This window comes from Apis mellifera, unplaced genomic scaffold, assembly GCF_003254395.2.
Source record: "Apis mellifera strain DH4 unplaced genomic scaffold, Amel_HAv3.1 GroupUN_248, whole genome shotgun sequence".
NCBI classification, from domain to species: Eukaryota; Metazoa; Arthropoda; class Insecta; order Hymenoptera; family Apidae; genus Apis; species Apis mellifera.
The window spans coordinates 142,744-164,878 of NW_020555859.1; the positions used below are offsets into that span (position 1 = coordinate 142,744).

At 20.4% G+C, this 22,135-nt stretch overlaps 1 protein-coding gene across 6 annotated transcripts in view; it reads right to left on the reverse strand.

Moving 5' to 3' along the window:
- Positions 1-22,135, reverse strand: part of LOC726834 (mitochondrial inner membrane protease ATP23 homolog) — a 36,254-nt gene that overhangs the window by 5,494 nt on the left and 8,625 nt on the right. The window contains exons 1-6 of one of the 6 annotated variants that reach the window (XM_016917294.2): positions 4,730-5,214; positions 4,265-4,662; positions 4,080-4,179; positions 3,920-4,021; positions 3,080-3,235; positions 2,768-2,994 (exon numbers count right to left, since the gene is read on the reverse strand). In XM_016917294.2, the coding sequence (XP_016772783.1) occupies positions 2,935-2,994; positions 3,080-3,235; positions 3,920-4,021; positions 4,080-4,179; positions 4,265-4,662; positions 4,730-5,023 (1,110 nt within the window). In that variant the 5' untranslated portion in view covers positions 5,024-5,214 and the 3' untranslated portion in view covers positions 2,768-2,934. Of the gene's footprint in view, positions 1-2,767; positions 2,995-3,079; positions 3,236-3,919; positions 4,022-4,079; positions 4,180-4,264; positions 4,663-4,729; positions 5,215-12,538; positions 12,852-22,135 lie in introns of those variants that run through there. The other 5 variants (XR_003306402.1, XM_026445956.1, XM_026445959.1 and 2 more) reach the window with 5 other exon arrangements.

A 22,135-nucleotide genomic window follows, 5' to 3' on the forward strand; every position in this document is an offset into this window, starting at 1 on the left:
TTACTTCTCAAATAATTTTGATTAGTTTCATTTGCCACAAATTAAATTGGAATTATTTAAAAGTTTGAATTATAAATTGAAGTAATTTTATTTTTAATTTCAATTATTAAAATTTTGCCCATCTCTAATTGTAGACATAAATGTAAATAGTTCGTTTTTTTTTTTTTTGCAAATAAGTACATAAACATGTTACATGAAGTTCCAGAAAAGAATAAATTTTCATATGATATCGCGAATTATTACGATTGAGAAAAGAGGGACATATTGGGTTGGCAACTAAGTAATTGCGGATTTCACTCATAGATGGCTTCAGTTGAATTTTTAGGTTTGCTGGCGTAGTCCAAATGTAAAACACATTTTGTTATTTGATAGTTGGCAATTCAGCAAAGCAATAATCGATTCGGATCGTTACAGTACAACTCGTGAGATTGCAGAGAACCTTCATGTATCACATACATGCATTGAAAACCACTTAAAACAACTTGGCTATGTTCAAAAACTCGATACAGTTTAGGGTTCCTCACGAACTGAAAGAAAAGCATTTAACGCAACGCATTAACAGCTGCGATTTGCTAAAGAAACGTAATGAAAATGATCCATTTTTAAAACGACTGATAACTGGCGATGAAAAATGGGTTGTTTACAATAATATTAAGCGGAAAAGATCGTGGAGCAGGCCACGTGAACCAACTCAAACAACAAACAAAAGTTGGTATTCATCAAAAGAAGGTTTTGTTATCAGTTTGGTGGGATTACAAAGGAATTGTCTATTTTGAACTCTTACCACCCAACTGAACGATCAATTCTGTTGTCTACATTGAACAACGAAATTGAACAATGCAGTTGAAAAAAAGCGGCCCGAATTGACAAATCGAAAAGGTGTTGTATTCCATCATGACAATGCAAGGCCACACACATCTTTGGTCACTCGGCAAAAATTATTGGAGCTTGGTTGGGATGTTTTGTCACATCCACCATATAGTCCTGACCTTGCACCATCTGATTACTTTTTGTTTCGATCTTTACAAAACTCCTTGAATGGTAAAAATTTCAATAATGATGATGATATCAAATCGTACCTGATTCAGTTTTTTGCTAATAAAAACCAGAAGTTTTATGAACGTGGGATTATGATGCTGCCTGAAAGATGGCAAAAGGTCATTGATCAAAATGAACAACACATTACAGAATAAAGTTATTTAATTCCATGAAAAAATTGTCTTTGATTTTCTAAAAAAAATCCGCAATTACTTAGTTGCCAACCCAATATTTTAGATTTAAAAATTTATCAAGATATTAATAAAAAACTACATATTAAAATTATTATATATTAAAAGCTGTACATACAAATATCATTAACATATCATTAACTATTTTCATTATATCATTTGTCATTGAATGTCGAATTAAATCGTATATATATATATATATATATATATATATATAAAACTGATAACATAATGGCAGTTTTGTCATTATCTATAGCGTATAACATTTATCTAAGTTTCACGCAAAATTTTTAATTGTTTTCATGAAAATTCACAAATATTTGTACCTTACACGAGAACTGCTTTCAATTAATTTTTATTTAATAACCATATATTTTATTTATCTAATAATCAATACATAATAATTTTAATTCGAAATATATCCAAAATAATAGTAATTGTCGGATTTGTAGGGCAAATATTTTTATATTAATTTTTTTTTTTTTACATTTGCTTGTACTTCATATTTTTTTAAAAATATTAATTCTAATTTTTTATTCCATTGAAAAAATTAAATCAAACATAAATATTTGATTTAGTATAAATATTAGTATTTAATAAGTCAAATATTTTTAATTTTTGAAAAAAGTGATTAAATTTTTAATCGATTATAAGTAAGATATCTTAACATAGCAACTATAAATTTTTTCAATTAATCATGAATATCATTATATTGAATATCATTATATTATAGCAAAAACATGTCACATAATAACTAATCTTAATAATATTGTTGAATATATTAATAATATCTGTATATAATTTTCAACAGATGTTATTAAAAGTTTTTCAATAATATCTCAGAAACCAATAATTCGTTCCAAATATCATGCTGATTCGCCATCGGTATTATATGGAATTATAGTCCCATAAGATGTATTTGTGTTTTATTTGAGATTTATTTTGAAGGATATCGCACAGGATATAGGATATAGGATTAGTTAAAAAATATATAGTTATTAGATGAAATGTTTCATTTATAAATTTTCAATATCTCGTTCATATATGTGACAATATTTTTGAGATTCAATTTATTAAATTATTATTAAATAAAAGATTTCTGATATTTTATATTGTTATTATTAAAGAAATATAATTATATCTAATAATTACGAAATTGGTAAAAAATAACAGTATTTAACAAGAATTTAAGAAAGTAGGAAAAATTCTATCTAGAAGTATAACAAAAATTATTTATATATCACTTATATATATGAATTGACAGCAACATCAAATTAGAAATAATATATCATAAATATATCATAATGCAACTATAAATCTAATTTTATAAAAAAAATGTTACATTATAAGAACATCATAAAAATATTCTTCATTTTTAAATATTTACTATATGTCGATTTAATACATATTTTAATAAAAAAAAATGATAGAATTAAAAAAAAAAATAAAATTACTTTTTATAATATAATAATTTTATTTAATTAAGTATATTGAAATATTAATAAATTTTACGTTTTATTAATATAAAAAAATTAATGTATAGATATATAAACATATTTATTTTCAATAATATAAGAATATTGATAACTTTAATAATTATAGAATTTGCTCATGATCATTTATCACATTTTCTAATGATGACTATCATAATGATTATTATTATGATGAAGACTTCATTATACAACAATTCAACATGCATTTATATTCATTTATCTTCCACTACGGCTCGCAGAGCTGTGAAAACAGAGAAAGCATTTGCCACGTACTGGAAAAGTTATTAATTTATATTTAATTCTGTTTACTTTACTCCTTTATCATAATGCACATTTTAAATATTGAATTTATCTTACCGAACAATAATAACGTAAAGTAAGCTCTGGTAACAAAACATTAATGGAAAGAATTACTGGTCTTTGATACATTAATATAATCAGCAAATCCTTTTGCATATCTAAGCTCTGTTCATACCATATTGAGTTATATGCACTTCGTAAAATGTTTATACTCTAGGAATTATGAAAGATTAATTATTTTTAGGAAAAAATAAATGTTATAAATTGCGGTGAAAAATAAAGTTAAATATTTTAAACTAAATATTGTATATTTATAAAAAAAAATTATATAACATTGAAGGAAAACATTTCTATTTTTATTTTGTTAAGTCAATTTATATATTTTTATATATTAAAAAAATGAATATAAAAATAGATTTTTTCTAAATCAGATTTATCGTCTTATTATCATATCATTATACTTTGAATAAAAAATATGCTATTGATATTTAATTCAAAGTACTTTACTTTAACATTTATAACAATATAACAATTTATCACACATCAATTCAATAAATTCATTAAATAAATAAGTAAAATAAATATTCAACCATACAATTTTCTGATATGTCTTGAAGTTACTAGTATATTTTCTTTTTTAATTTAATTTTAAAATTAAGAATTGTTAAATTGAATATAATTTTATTTTATTTTAATTATTTAGAAAAAAGAAAACCAAACTAACTTTCATACTGACAAAAAACTCATATATCGTAATGATAAAAAATTCACAAAAAAAATCAATTAAACAATATAAATTTTATTTTGCAATACGATGTAACTGAATTATAAACGAATTTTCTTAACGAATAACAATTTTTCGTTAATTTTGTTATTCAAAATATAAATATAACTTACTGCATCTTGCATGTGATCAGCTGGCCATGCATACATGTAAATTTCCATAAGAGAAGACATACATATGATTATGAATTGAATTTTTACAAGTATTGGCGAATTCTGTTTATAAATTGCAATATTAATTCATCGTAGTCATAGTATCATAAATTTTACTTACTATGATCATTATAATACCAGATAAAGTCAGCATAAATGTGCCTACTGCTATAGCATAAAATACTAAAAAACGAATACAGCTCACTACTTCTTCTGCGTATCTGAACAAAAAAATTATACTTTAAATACTTTAAATTATTTAAAATAAACAAAAAATGAATAATTTAATTAACATGAGAAACATACCTTCTTAAAAGTAATAATTTTTTAAAACAAACGATCAGCATATCGATGTTTGTAATTTTCTGTAATTCCTCAACTAAACATTCAAATCTTGCAGCTGCAAACCAAAGAAGAAGTGCTCCGAATAAACTTAAGCATATATGTGCAGCACATTGATAAGTGAAGAAAAATTGATGGATGTATATAATATTTCTTGAGGTATCATTAATTTGAAATGGATATTCTGTTTCCCATGGGAAAGAAATTGGTAAGAATGTTGGTCCTAGTACAAAAACAGTTGCAGCTCCATATGTTAACACAATAGTTCCCCCGTAGAAAATATTACATTTCTTGACATATATGCATAAAACTTTATATAGTTGTTCTTCTTTAACACATGTCATCATTTCTTCGACTACACGCTATAACTTGTAATTAAAATATGTATCTTTTTAATCAAATAGTAAAAATAAATGAATAAAAACTTACTTGCAAAACATCATATTTTATGAAACATATGATAGTTTGTATAATATTTTGAAATACACATATCAATAAACAGATACATTTGAAAAGATTGATTAAATTGTGTATATTCAAATGAATTGCGTAAATTAAAGGTAAGAGTACCATAAAAGCGCTAATTATGGCACCAATCTGTAAAATTTTTATGCACACAATTTGTTTTCTGGTACTACTAGCAGGAAGTGGCCAACAAAGAGACAAAGCAACACTAAGCCAAACAATATAAATACCCTTTTCTGGAGTCACGTATTTCAACATAGTTTCAAGAAACTATTTCTCTTAGGAATCAAACCAAATATAACTCATCTGATGCAGTAGTAGGATATGTATAGGATATTATTTGAACGTAGAATATTTAATAAATAATACTCAGTGTATCAACTAATAACATGTTGGTGATTTCTTGTAACACATTCTTTCTGGTAAACCGATAATAATTATCGATTGCATTATTCATTAACGTACCATATGCTGTAAGACAGATGCAAAGGGGAATTATTTTGCAACAGAACTAAAATTTTCTTGGAAGTAGTATTTAAAAAAATATTCTTTTACGTAAAACGGAAAACGAATATTTTGCCTATAATAGCTTAGACGTGATATTTATGAAAAACTACAGTTAAAGAGATTTTAATGTAATTTAATCGTATAGTATCAATATGCGTTTCTTATAAGATTGATAGTTACAAAATAGAGATATTACGATACAATCTTAAACTATAAATGGAAAATGTAAATAATTGCTAATATATAACATATTTAAGTTAATCAAAGTTCGTGAAAAAATAAATAATAATACAAATAATAAAAATATGTGCACAATATTTCATAATTAAAGCAAACAAATATAACTTATAAAATTATTTTTAAAATTGAGAAATTTTACCAAAATATTGTGATTGACAGATGCAAAAAAAAAAGGGAATTGTATAACTGAAGTAAAATTTTCTTGAAAGTATCATTTAGAAAAATATTCTTTCACATAGAACAAAAAACAAATATTGTATATGTACATCAAAATATAATATATATAATATTTTATCTATAATACACGTGATACTCATGATTGAGAACTACTTAATTTAAAAAAATAAAAAAAAACATTGATATATTCTGTAAGAATACGAATTTTTTATATTATACATATTTAATACTAATAATTTTTTTTATATTGTAACAAAATATGAATGTTGCGATTTTTATGTAAAAAATTCAATTGATCTTCTAATATTCTATTTCTGTAAAATATAAATATATTTTCTTATTAAAAATCTTAAAATCTTAAATCATAAAATTTTATAAATCGAAATTGATAAAAAATATATATATATTTTTTGTTTTGCAAAGCATTTTTATTTCTACAAATACTAATAATGTGTTATCTGTGATAGTAGATAGCAAAATATGATATATATTCATTTATTTTTTTTTTTAATTAAATTATAGATCTTATGTCCGTGTTTGAATATTTGCAAAATATATTATTTTTCTTTATAATTTAAATATATTATTTCAAAACATTATATATTATTTTATTTATTTTTTTAAATATATATATTTTTTTTCGATAATTATTTACAAATATTACAATACATTTATATTTATATACAATATACATTTATATACAATACAAATATATTTTAGTAATTTTGAAATATATTATAATTTCTAATAACTATATATTTATATATAGTATATATACTTATATATTATATAAGTTACTCGATACTTTATAGTTTTCAAAATATTTACAAAAATATATTTGATAATATATATATAAATATAACAATATTATAGATTTATTTTTCTATATATATATATATATTATTTTATTTTGTTTTTTTATAGAGTTTACATAAAAAAATATATATTCATAAAAAAATTTATTATAAACAAGACAAAAATAAAAAATTTTTTTATATACAATTTCATATAAAAAACATAAAATGATTTTTATCTTTTATTGAATAAAAGATATATTGGTAATTTTTATTAATTGACAATACAAGTATTATTATAAACATTTGATCTAATCTTTTGATATAATTTCTTATTAAACAAAATTTCATACATTAATATTTCAATAGATCAATGAATTCAAGATTTATGAAAAATCATCTGACGATCATAATATTATAGAGTTTGATTATAGATTTTATTGAACATCAGTTATAATGCTATAAAATTAAAAATATATAGTGATATTTTAAAAAGTCAAGATGATTTTTTTATAAAAAGAAATATTTTTTTAAGATGTAATTGATTCAAAATAAATTAACTTTGAAATATGTTTTTTAATAAAAATATTTAAAAAATCATTTCACTAAATATATCTTGTATACAAAAGAATTAAAGAATCATTAAATTAATCGAAAAATTAATATTTAAACTATTATAATTAAAAAAAAAATTGTATAACAATTTATCTAGATTTACCTTAAAATATACATTACAATTAAATCTTGAAATTTATAAACTTTTTTTTTGAAAATCACTTTTTGTTATAAAACAAAATGAAAAATTAAATTGCTTTTTTCTTTTAAAATTTTATAAAATTTTTATATTAATGATTTTATGATGATATTATGAATTAAATGATTTTATGGAATTTAAAATGATTTTTTCAAGATTTGTTTTAAAATCATTTTTTTTTAAAGAAAAAGAATGTCATTTTTTATTTTTATAATGAAATAAATATATAATTATATATATATTAATATATAATTAATATATATTATAATAAATAATAATTTTTATAATGAAATTTTATAATGAATATCTATTTTTTTCATTATTTTATTTATTATTTAATTTTAAATAAAAATAAAAAAAATAGGCCAATATCGAAACAATTCATCACAAGAAGTTCAATTGAATTTATATTTCGTATGTAAATATATTTAATATATATATATATATATATATTGTATAAATGTAATGCATAATATAATAAAAAATTAATAATATTTTTTTTTAAGAATCCGTGAAATGCAAAAATAAAATATAAAATAATCTTTATTAAAAGATTAAAATTAAAATTCCGAGAGAAGAATTTACAAATTAAGAGAACGAGCCTTCGCTTTCTATATTTAGAAATAATTCGGCATGACTGAAGTATCAACATAGACTCGAGACATTTTCCAATCATATCATCTCAATGGTAATCAGTATTATCCTATTTGAGAAGAATTATTATAAACACTTAATTTCCTGAAACAATGGATTTTGTGGCATAACTTTTCGATCTCATTCTACAATTTTTCTTACAGTGTCGCTCAATCAGGAAGCTGATCTACAATTGGTCAGTATTTTGTCACTACTTCATTGAAGACCCGCGATCTCGTGAAGTGAGAGAGTTTTAGAGGATACCAGCGTTTTGAGAGAATTTTTTGAACTTCAGAACTTTTAGAACTTTTAAAAAACTTTTTGAATCTTTGCAACTTTTTGAACCATCAGAACTTTTCAAACTTTATTAATTTTTAAAACTTTTTAAATTTAAAACTCTTCCGAACTTGTAACCTCGAACTTTTATGATAAAGGTAAATCTTCATTAGCATATGGATTTTACATCTTTTTATGCATTTGCATGCACGAGAAGCATTGATCAAAATATCAAAATAAATGCACTTCAAAATAGAAATTCAGAATTTAAAGAACAGTTTAGAAATTCCTAAAAAATTCCAATACATTGCATTCATTAAATCTATTCTTAGTTATTTTAAGATTTTTTAGAGCGAGATTTTTAGTAGATTAAACAATATCCTCATTAAATTTAAACGCAAACATTCGATTATTATTCATCCAGACCATAAATTAAGTAGATTATTTATTGTCCATGAACATTTACGGTTGTTGCATGCGGGTCATCAAATTATAATTTTTTCGTTGCAAACAATTTTATTATTTACCATTATATATATATGTATATTTATTATTTGTTGTGTAAAAAGGTAATAAAGAGCATCATTCGAAAATGTTGCTCTTGAAATGAATTTTGAGTAAAACTCAAGGCAATAATACAAATAATAGGTAATTTAGCATGTCCCTTTGCTGCAAGGTGGACTATGCAGGTCCGTATATAATTATAGGTGCAAAAGCACTAAAGTCAATACTAAGGAATACATCTGTTTATTCGTATGTTTTGTCACAAAGACGGTTCATATTAAATTAGTCATTAATCTTTTCATAAATGCATTTTTAAATTGCTTAAAAAAATTTATTGCACACCAAGGATTATGCTACAATATTTATTCCGATAATTGAATTAATTTTGTTAGGACACGAAATGAGTTAATTGAATTTAAAAGACTTATACTGAGTAAGAAAAAAAATTCAAAAATCACACAATTTTTTTTAAATAAAAAAATACGGTGGCATATAATCCCTCCTTGTGGTATTTATCTAAAAATAAATTATTTTATCTAAAAATAAATAAATAAATAAATATTTTTATAAAAAAATTTTAAAAATTTTAATATCGATAATTTTCAAATCTATAAATATTCAATTCATATTAAAATTTATTAGAATTATAGATCAATATTATGATCAAAATAATTCATGTGATTTGCGTATAAGTCTGAAACACAAATATTTTCTGCTTAATAATTCTAAACCGATTATAGATTGAATATTTCAATCTTTTTTTTTATTCCTTTTCTTTGAAATCTTCTAAAAAAACAACTGATTCAGAAAAATTGTTAATATTATTTGAAATAATATTATATCTAGAATAAGAAATTGATATCTAGTTATGATATTAAAAATAAAAGTATTTGTATCAGTTTTACTAAAAATACACATAATTAGAAAAATGATATATTTATATTGGATTAAAAACTCAAAAATACTATAATTTCGAACAGATTCCAAAGTATTTTACATATTTTACACTAAAATGTTTACATATAATAAATAAGAAATATTTTGCATTAAATTATAAAAAATCTATATATCAAAAATTTAATTCTCCAGTTTTATTTATTTAAATATTATATAATATATATCGATCACAGAAGCATCCAAAATGAAATATTTTAGATAACATCAATTTATTGCATAATTTTTTATTATTATTAAAGTGCGAAATCAAAGATTAATAGATTGATAAAAATTAAATTTCATTATAACATTGTGAATAATCTATTAAAATATTGTTTAAATAAAAGATATATATGATATTTTTTTTTACGAGCACAAAGTTAGCTAAATTTTTCTAAAAATATATATTTAATAGATATAATAAAAAGAAATAAGAAAAACAAAAAAATAAAAATTGATATAATCAAATATTGTTTTATCTAGATACTAAACAAAAAAAGGTGTAGAAAAATTGTTTTATTATATTTTTATTTAAATTTTATAAAAGATATAAATATAACATATATATATTGATATAAATATAACATATATATATAACAATAAATAAAACATAAAGTGATAAATAAAGATAAAAAATAAAACGATCATCGTTCAAGCAAATAATTATATGGAATTAAATAATGATATTATGTACATATCTAAATAAACGTTACAACTTTAAATATTGGGAAAAAATCATTTTAAATATATTTGAAAAACTTAAATTTGTATATAATTGTAATATATAAAGTATATGTAATAATAATAATATATATATATAAGATAAAGACTGTGAAAAGAATACATTAGTTTTTCCAGCTTCGATATATATCATATTTCGGAAATGAAACGCAAATGGAAACAAGAAAAGAAACATCAATCATCAATGAAAAAAAAAAACAGATAAACAAAATTACTAGGACAGAATTTCAGATAATAATTTGCAATAAAACCAAAGTCATTTAAAGATTCAATTTAACTTGTATATTATGCGGAAAAAATTTTATATTAAGGATGTGTGAATATTCATTTCTTAAATATTTGAGCCTTGGACCAAATAGAGGAAGATTTCAAAAATTTTATCTATAATTTCATAATTTGAATATCAATTCGAGACTCAAAGTTTAATTCAAAATCAAAATTTAACTCGTGATCTAAAAGTCAATTCAGGAATATAATTGCATTTAAAATATGATTTTTTAAATTTGTCTTAAATTGTTAAGTTTAAGAGTGTTTTCATATGTTATTATACATAATCTAATGTAGAAATCTATAAAGAAAGACATAAATATGATGTGTGAAAATCTATGATTTGATAAATGATTATCAAATTTATATAAATTTGCATGATAATATAATATTAAAAGATTTTAAAATAGAATCGGATTTATTTTTTAACTTTAATATTTGTTTTATTATTTTAAGATCTTTCGAATTATCCTTAATTTTTATAATCTTTGTTTCTTATATTATTTAAACTTTCTGATAAATCCAATATAATCATATGATTACTATTGTTATTTGTTTCAAGAAATTTTTATTTAATTATCTTTATTTTAATTCATATTTCAAATATATTTCGATTGTAATAATTGTTTCATCAATGGTTTTATATTTATTCTTTAATATTTATGAATTAATATTTAATTATTAATATTTAGAGATATACAAACAATAATATTGCGTTTTACATTTACTTATTTTTATAAAATACTGTCGAATAAAAATTTTGTTTCATTACTGTTATTCAATTTACATTTTACTATTTGTATTGTTTTTTTTATTGACATGATTCATAATAAAAGTTTCAAGTTGAAAAAAAAATATGAAAAAAAAAAATATTTATATATTTAATTTTGACTTCATCTTTTAAATATTATATATATTTACACAAATTTTAAATATTATCTATATATTAAAAATTTAAAATTTAAAATTTTTATTCTATCATATATTTCTATTCTATCATAAAAATTTCTATTCTATCATAATATATATTGAATATTTTTAATTTTAATATATATTGTATGTTCTTGCTTAAAAAATTATTTTATAACTGATTTAGGAACTATTGCAATCCAAATTTTATATATTAGATTTTTTAATACTAAATATAATAATTTTAATACTAAATAATACTTAAATTATAATTAAGATAATTAAAATAGATTACAATATTATATTTTTGTTAAAATAATTTTGTTAAAATGTTATATTTATAACATTACATACTTAATTTTATCTGCTATTGTTTCGTCAAATCTATAAAACATTTTTATTCTTATTAACTTCAATAATTATATTTGTGCATCAATTTCAATTATCATATCATATTAAACCACATTATTTCTTAATCTCATTTTTACACCTTATTATTAAAAAATTCAATTATTGAATAATTTAAAATTTATTCATAGTCTGAATAATAATAAAAGATTTTTTTTATTATTTCCTAAAGAATTAAATCTGGGAAATATGAATAATGAGATCATTATACAAAGCATTATATAAAGCACTATATTTCTTTATTACATTCATTCATTACATTGCAAATATTTGATTTAAAAATTGCCGAAAGTCTGTAAAAAAAATTGTTATAGTGATTATATGATAAAATTTTACATAGTTCGGTTATAATAAGTCAAAAAATATTGTTTATTTGTATAGATTGATATATTCTTGAATTAATATATATATATATATATATATATATATATATATATTTATATATATATATAATAGAAATTATGTATAGATTATAGAAATTCTAGATCAAAAAAATCCTGCACTCATCTTTCATATCCATGTAAAACTATTCACTTTTCAAATATTAATCTTTATATATTTTTATCATTTTCGTAATTTAATAAACATATTTTATTATATCTTAAAATACATTTTATTTTTAAATTATTTTTTCGATGTTAGATATCCAGAAAATGCAATAAGAATGATCACATTATCTATGAATGAGTATTTTTTGAGATATAATAAAATAAAATACTACACTTAGACAAAATTTCTATATTTAATTTGAATATCCATAATATGTTCCTTCATAATATGCTTTTTCCATATCCATTGAATTTCTACGAAGTCGTCTTCCAACTGGTTCCAAATCATTATAACATTTATCGAAAACTCGCATTACAGCTTCCGTGGCTTCATCCTTTGATATGTTTTTTATTGCAACTAAGGATCTAACAGCCTTGTCTATAACACAATTCTGAAGGAAAGATATGACTATGATAATATTCATTTTAATATTAATATGTATAATAATAATGTAAAATATATAATATAAAAATAAAAATATGAAATTAAAATATTTTATTGTAATAAAAACTACCAAAATATTTAATATAAAGAAAATTTCATTTCAAATTTTCAATTTGGAATGAATCAATTATGATTTCAAAATTATTATTTTTATTTTAACAGAAATTAAAAAGTTTTTTTGATTTAGAAAAAATTTCATAATGAAATTTTACACATCAGTAAATATTATTATGTCAAAAGTATCAATTATAATTAAATTTTTTACAGTAAATTTGAAGAATATAAAAAAAATTTTAAAACCATACGTATCTTAGAATACGTATCTTAGATAGTTAGATTTATAAAATTTATTTCACATAGAATAAAAGTTTTGTCAAATAAAAATAATTATTGTAAATGTATATTTTATCGTTGAAATGTTAAATAATTCAAATTTCTAAATATAAAAATAAAACCAAAAGATTTAATCAAAGTTTGAGATAGATGAATATAGAAAGAGAAAAAACATTTTTAAGAAAAAAAGATAAAGAATCAAAAAAAGAACATATTTAAGAGATAAGATTTGTAAGAAATGGAATATTTTTTATGTAAATTATTATATATAAAAAAATATATATAAAATTATATATAAAAAAAAAATATAGGAATTAAATATTTGGAAAATAGGGCACAAAAGCTAAAGAAAGAAATAAATTGAAAGAAATAAATTCTGTTTTTGTTTAAGCACAAATCAAATAATTCTTAATATATTGATCATATAACGATAAGTCACACGATTCCTGAAAAAATTTTCCAACATAGAATTTACAATAAAATTATAATAAGAAATTAAAAATTAAGTTGGCATAATCTTAAGAAAAAGAATAAATAAATATAGCAAAAACAGAAAGATAATTATAAAACGTATTTTATATATTAAAACTGTATTCAAAAGTATGATATTGATTAAAAAAATGATGAAAAATAGATTTAAAATAAAATTCGAAATTAAAAAATAATTATAACACCAGATTGTACGTAATTTTCATAAATTCAAGACTGATCATAAAGTCATATCAACAAATAATAATAATAATAATAGTATAATCATAAATGTATACGTACATGCACAAAAAATTAAATCAACAAATGCATATAAATTTATTAGATCCAAATACTATATCAAGAGAGTTGTTGATATTTTTACAATATATTCCACAACTACAATATGAACGTGATATGTTAGTAAATACATAAAATCCTAAAAGAAAAAATAAGTCAGAAACCATTTTTAAAGTAGAAGATACAAAGGAAAGCAAAGAAAATACTAGAAAAGGATATATGAAAATCTATGTAATTGATGCAAAGAAAAAAATGATATGTATTTATAATATACGAATACAACAATTATATGAAAATATATTAAAATTTACATAGAATTATATGAACAAATAAAGAACAAATTTAATTTAATAATAATAATATATATATATATATATATATATATATATATATATATATTATATATATATATATATATATATAATGAAATAATCAATTATAAAAATGAAATTGCAAGATATAACGTGAACAGCGTATTTTTTTCTCAAAATGAAAAAGTTGAAAAAAAAATCTTTAATAACTAGAAAAATGCTCATAGATGCTAAACTTGAATAAAGGCGATAATAAACTGCAAGTTAATATAAAAAGTATAAAAACAAATAAAGTGATATTAATATCTTAATTCTTCCGATAAATGGAAGAAAGGTACAATTAAAAAATTAAAAAAAACATAAATTCTAATATGAAACATAGAATCAAGATTGAGCATAGACAAATTACACGATTGGAAGATACAAAAATTACATTTTATTATAATAAAAAATAAAAAATATTTTAATTAATAAATAAAGTTAATAAATAAAACAAATAAAATTATAAGTAAAAATATAATATTTTTAAAAAATATCACATTTTATTAAAATTTACTAAACTATCACACATCTTTAATTAAAATCTCTAATTAAAATATTTTCATAAACATACAAAGTTTAAAATGAATGAAAAGAAAATACAAATGAAATTAAAATATATTAACTAATTAAATCGCAAAATGAAAAAGAAAATCGAATTAAGAAAATCGCAAAGAACTAAGAAAAGCATAACTAATCTAATCATCAAAAAAAAGTCAAGATAATAGAATGTGAATTCAAAATAAAATAAAAACATGTGATATAAAGAAAGATTAAAGAAATTAGAATATTGAGATATGAAATTAATTAATAAAAAAATTAAACAGATGAATACTATTTGCGAATAGCACCAATCATTGAAAAAAGAGACAACAAATATCACTGCAATATCAAAAACACATTAAACGAGATGTTGAAGAAAATAATACACATGAGACAGCTAAAGAAGTTACGAAAGATATATAGTCATATGTAAATTTATAATATATGAAATAAATGTATCATCATAAAATTCAAAAAATTATAAATAAAGTAAAAAAACAGATCTTTATAATTTATATGTAATATAAAGTAAAATAAAGATCTAAGAAGCTATATTATATAATAAGATATAATATAATAAAAAGAATAAATATTATAATTCTGCAATTTGGTGTGTATGAATAAAGAGAGTGCATGTAGAAATAAGTAAGTGAATAAATAAGCAAGTAAGCAAGCGAGCGAGCGAGTGAGTGAATGAGTGAGTGAGTGAGTAAGTGAGTGAAAGAGAGATTCAAATAGGGATAAGAAATCAAGTAGAAAGTGAGAAAAATGTAAAGTCTGAAAATAGAAGTATTTTGAATTCAATTGAATATTTTTTGTACATATTAATTGCGAATTTATCGATGAAACGTTTAATGTATGTATCTTTTATATGATTGTATAATTATATTGTATGATTTTTTTTACTCAAATATACTTTTTAGTAAACTATATTCAACATTATAATATACATAGACGACATTATATAGGTAACAAGAAATTACATAAAAACATTAATTATCGCAATTATATGAAATCATAAAATTAGATAAGGTCACAATTATTTGGATATTTCAGTGAAGACTAATAACAATGGGATATATGTAATATATCAAATAGATATATAAATTATTAATATTAGAGTTTCCCATAAGTTTCTTTTACACGTTAGCAATGATTTTAATTGGCTATTTTTATATGAAATGTAAACTTATCTATTATATATCTTATATATTAGCCGTTTATGGTATCGGTTTCAGTCGTCCAAAAGCTCTTTTAAAATATGTTTAGTTGGTGACATTTCTTTTAAAATTTTTTTCTATACCTTTCAATATAGATAGCTAAAGGAAACATTTGTGATATGTTATACTTCATTGAAAAAGATGCAAATGATATTACAAACAAGATTTACTGTTTATGGAAATGGTATTACGATTATCTGCAATTGGTTTAAGAGATTTAGAGCTGGCAATTTTGAATTGAAAGATGAAGACCACAGCGACCACCTAGCAGCAATCTTATCAATGGCCATGTTATCATGGCAATCTATTCAAGGCCATGGTTGTTGAAAATACGCGATAATAGTGCGTGCAAGATAGTGAAATGCCACTAATATTCCCAAAACAATACATAATCACCTGATTAGGATAAGATATGTTGATCGATGTAAATTTTGGATTCCACAATTATTAACAGAGACTGACCTTATGAACCACGTCTCTATGTGCAATTTGTTCTGCAGCGACATAAAAGAGATCCTTTCTTGAAGAATCTTGTCACTGAAGAGAAGACTTGGATTTTATATCAAAATGTATCAAAAACGCATTGATTTAAAACTAATAGATTTAAAAACAATAGATCTTTGATTGTCGCGAAACTTGAACTTCACCCGAAGAAAGTTCTTTTGTTTATTTGATAGAATTGGAAAGATTTACTATGAATTCTTTTTTCAAGGTGAATTCATCAATTAAATATCGCAATCAGCTTGATAAATTAAAAACCGGCATAGCAGAAAAACAGCCAGAATTGGCGAATTGATGAAGCGTCATTTTTCATCACGACAAAACCCGCATATTGCACTGGCTATAAGAGAAAAGCTGTTCTAGTTTGATTGGGATGTTTTACCCCATTTTCTGATCTATTCTCCAGATTTTGTTCTATCCGATTATTATTTATTCCTGACATTAAAAAATTCTTTTCATGATAAACGATTCCAATCCGTAAGCGAAATAAAAACATACCTTAAGAAATATTTTGCAAATAAATCCCAACAATTTTGAAAAGAGGGAATAATAAGATTTCCTGAGAGATGAAAGAAGATGATAGAGCAGAACGATTTATATAACACGATAACAACAATCGTAAATAATAAATATCGTGTATTTATTTCATCAAAAAAAAAGAAAAATGAATTGAATGATGTCAAAGAATTAAATATTCTGAATAGGATATGAAAAATTAGAAACTCAATTTAGGAAATAATAATGATTTTTAAGCTATTATTGAGAGTCTGATATATATAATAATTTCAATAAGACTAATTGGATTACTGATGATATAGATTATACCATAATACTGAATAGGAAAATGAAAAATTCAAATACTAGATAGAAGCTAAACAAAGTATAATAATGAAATATCTAAAAAATTATATTAGATATAAATTAAAACTCGAATATTAGACAGAGAGAAAATTAATTACATATATAAATATGGAAAAAAATATAATTGGGAAAAAACAAGAATTGATAAAAAAATCCTATAACGAATTTTGAAAAAATATGATAAAATCTGAAATTTCAATCAATTAAATAAAATATAAAAAAGGATACATAGGGATACATAGCTAATTTACAGAAATGATTACTAAAATATTTTATAGAATTTTTGATGGATAGAAAAATTATTTCATAGAAAAAATAAAGTACCAATCAGTTTATAAAGATAAATTGCATTATATTAATATAAAGTAAAAAAGTTAAATAAGAGATCTTTTAATAAGAAATACATAAGAAGATCAATCCAAATAAAAATTACTTATAAAATATTTATTAATTTCAAATCTTATTTTTAAATTATAATCTTTACTAATTTAAACTAGAAAATTTACATATTTATTTGCGAAAAAAATAATAAAAATATGTCTCAAAATTGGACAAAAAACGAAGCAGCATAATTTAAAACATTATGTCTCGGAACATTCAATTCTTTTTTTGTTTCTGATTCCTGAACAACTAGTTTAAATAGGATGATTGTTTTTAATAAATATGTTTTTATGAAAATTTGCGAATAATATTTGAAAAGATATTTTTGATCCAGAATAGTATAGATACGATATGTATAAAATTGAGATAATTACAATACATAAGTTATGAAAAATAATTAGCATAAAAGGAAAAAAATAAATTTCCAAAACCACCGAACATTTTGATCAATATATTGTGTAATTAATTCTTTAGGAGATTTTCATTTTTTATTTTCTCTCAAATCTGTCAAGGAACTCTCCTAGTTCCATTGCAATTACACAATGAAAATGAATGAATGATAAAGAAAAATTTTATTAAATATCTTATTTATTTCATTAGACACGCTAAATGTCTAATAATAGAAAATGTCTTCTCGTTTTTGATAATCATATAAGTTACATCTTTTTATAATTTATTTTATTTTGCAAAAATAATAGAATACTTTTTTATTTATTATTTTTTATTATTATCATTCATTGGTTATCATCATCTCCATTAAATATTTCAGTTTTTACAATAAATAGATTTATATTAAATATTATATTAGATAATCATCCTTGCCAAACAATAGCATTATAAAAAATAGCAAAATTAATTAGATAGATATACAATCGACATACAACTTATATTATAAAAAAAAAGTTAATATTATAAAAGAAAGAATATTTTATGATAGAAATTTAATTCTTAATGATTTATTTAATGATTTTAAATACAAAAGTAAATATAAATAAAACTTTCGTAAACAATGTATTTTATTTTTATATATCTCTTCATGAAAATTTTTCTACTGAACTAGAATCAATTACAAGCAATTAGTCAGTTTCTCAATTTTTAAATTCTAATAATGCAGAATCACAATATATAAAAAACATTCTAATGAAATCATCTATTTTTTAGCAAAATATGTAAAATATAATTAAATAAAAATCCACGGAATTAATTATTTAGACATATTCAAGTAAATTTAATATATTTAATATATTAATATAAATTTAATATATTATCCGAATATTCGGATAAAAATTATCTATAATCTTTTTAGTAGGATATTTATATCTCAATTAATATTTTGAGTAACATTATTTATATAAACATTTTAACACCGAGAATATTTATATCCTAATATTCAACATTATTAAATATATTTATACTATGTATACTTATGTATACTTACTTTTAAAAATTATTTATCATATTTAATTTTGTCACAAAGTTCGTAAAATATAAATATTTTTATTATTTATGATATTTGTTAGATTATATACAGAACAGCATATACAATCTATAAAATAGGATAATAAATATTATTTATTATTTTACTTTAAAATTTCTATCATTAAATATAATGATATATATTGCATGAATATTAATATACGATAACAAGATTTCTGAGTACAAGAAAATTTAAATATGGAAATCAAATAATTTATTGAATGGAAAATTATTAAATCAACCAAATTCACAATTTTCAAAATCTTATACTTTTGCTACAATGAGTATTATATACTTCAATAAAAAACAAAATCATTATAATTGATAGCAAAAAAAATATAAATAATTATAGTTCTGCTATAATCGAAATTATGGATAATCATATGGTTTGCTTTCCGAATTTCAAATAGTCAAGTAGTTTATCTTAATAATAAAGATACAATCAATATTTTTGTATAATCAATTTTAATAATAATCATTCCAAATTATTAATTAATTATCAATTAACAATATGTTCATCACCGTCATTCCTACTCAATAATTGATGAAACATACAAAAAATTATTTTTTCTTTATATTCGATCCATGTCAATATATAGAAAATATTTTTATAAATTATAAAAAATAGATTAACTTACTAACTACTTTTATAAATTATAAAAAATAGATTAACTTATTACAGCCGAAGTTAAACAAGATGATTTTCGAACAAAAATTCAAAAAGCTCGGATTTCCATATTTTGTGAATAGTGAATATTTTGAAAAACAAATTTTCATCAATTCTGAAGAATTAAAAAATAAAATATCAAAAAATTCTTTTTAATCACCTATAATAGTCCTTTTTAATCATCTATAATAACATTCAATACAAAATTTTCTCATCTATGGATAAAATTGAATGTTTTTTATGTAAACAGGAAAATTATGTAATTAATCAATACGAAATCTTTATTAAAACAATAAATATTAATTAATAATGAAAGTAAATATAAATATAAATAAATAATAAAAACTAGTTGAATTCAATAAAAACAATATGGATAATATAAATTTCTTTTAAATAACTCTACATCTAACATGGAAATTCAATCTAGTGTTCAATTAGTATTACAAATTTAGATAAAAGCATTATATAAAGCTTCGGAATATTTAGTGATGTCAATATATATATATAAGTCACAATATAAAATAATTTAAATCTCATCAATAAACAAAATTTATACAATAAAATTTTTAAAGAAAAAGATTAATAAATAACAAAACAATCAGCAAGATTAATAATGTGATTAAATTAGTTAAAAATAAACAATGATGAAACAATGATCAAAAAAATGAAGAATTATATAAAGACATACATATCTCTGTGAAAAAAGAAATACAATAATTATCTAACAGTTATAAAGTACGAACAATAAACTATCTAAATCAGCCAATATTTATACACTAATATTATATCATGTAATATTATAAAAATATTACAAATATCCGTAGAATCTGACATAAAATCATGAAATAATATTATTCCATTGAGAACATCTATATGTTTCCTTTTATTGCTAAGACAATTGGATAAATATCTTATAAAATAAATTGTAAGAATTTGAATTTGGAATTATAAACAAAAAAATATATTAATATATGGAAGTGAAAACGATATACAATAACGATATCTATACAATAAATAGCAATATTGGAAAAGAATTTTCTAAATATGAAATATTATATCGTGAATTTAATATTAGAAACTTTATTTGTCATCGTAACAATATAATTTCCATTTTGTAAATTTCATATTTTACGAGTTTCATTTTCATTTTTTTATAAATTTAAGGATAACAATTAACTCTCGTTTTGTTTCTATTTTTTTTATTTAATTTTTCTATGCAAAATGACTTAATAATAATATTTGAATCCATTCATATGAATATATAATGAAAAATAAAGAATAATTTAAAAAGAAAAAACTCAAATATAGTTGAAACGTGAAAGCTGAATATTTAAATTAAATTAATTATATTTTTTAAAAAATAATTTCCAAAAATAAACAAAATTTAAGAATTTATAACAATCGTAATAACAATCATTATAACAATTAAATAAACGAAAAGAAATGATTCAAAATAAAAAAAATTTTAGATTTACATTTAACATAATTTAAAATAATAATTTTAAGAAAAATGTTTAAATAAAATGCAATGTTTAAATAAAATATAAGTTTTTTACACTTTTACACTCTGGACTTTATGAAATCTTGAGCAAAATAATAGAACTATAATAAATAATATAGTTTCTATATTCAAAATATTTTTATATTATTATGATCAAACAGACAATTTCACTATTAATAATCAATACTAGCAATATATTTTAATTAATTACATAATATTTGAATATCATGTATATAGTTAACTATATACATGACTAACATAACGTATGGTATGTGTGTGTGTGCACGCGCGCGCATACATAGCTATAATACTGAGATTGAAAATATGTAACTTAATAACAAATAATAATAATGAATTTAATAATAATTTTAAAATATAAGAAATAATGAAAAATATTTTAATTTCTTTTAATATATTACTTTTTCTTATTTAGAAAAATGTTTCTATATTATTAAGTGAAATAATATACTTTATTTATATGATATTAAATATTTTTTATATAAAGATAAATTTCATATACTCAAGATTGCTTAAGATTGCTTAATAAATGAAAAAAATAATCAATATTATGTAATTTATATTTTGATATATTCAAAAATATATTTAAACAATTGTAAATCAGTTTATAAT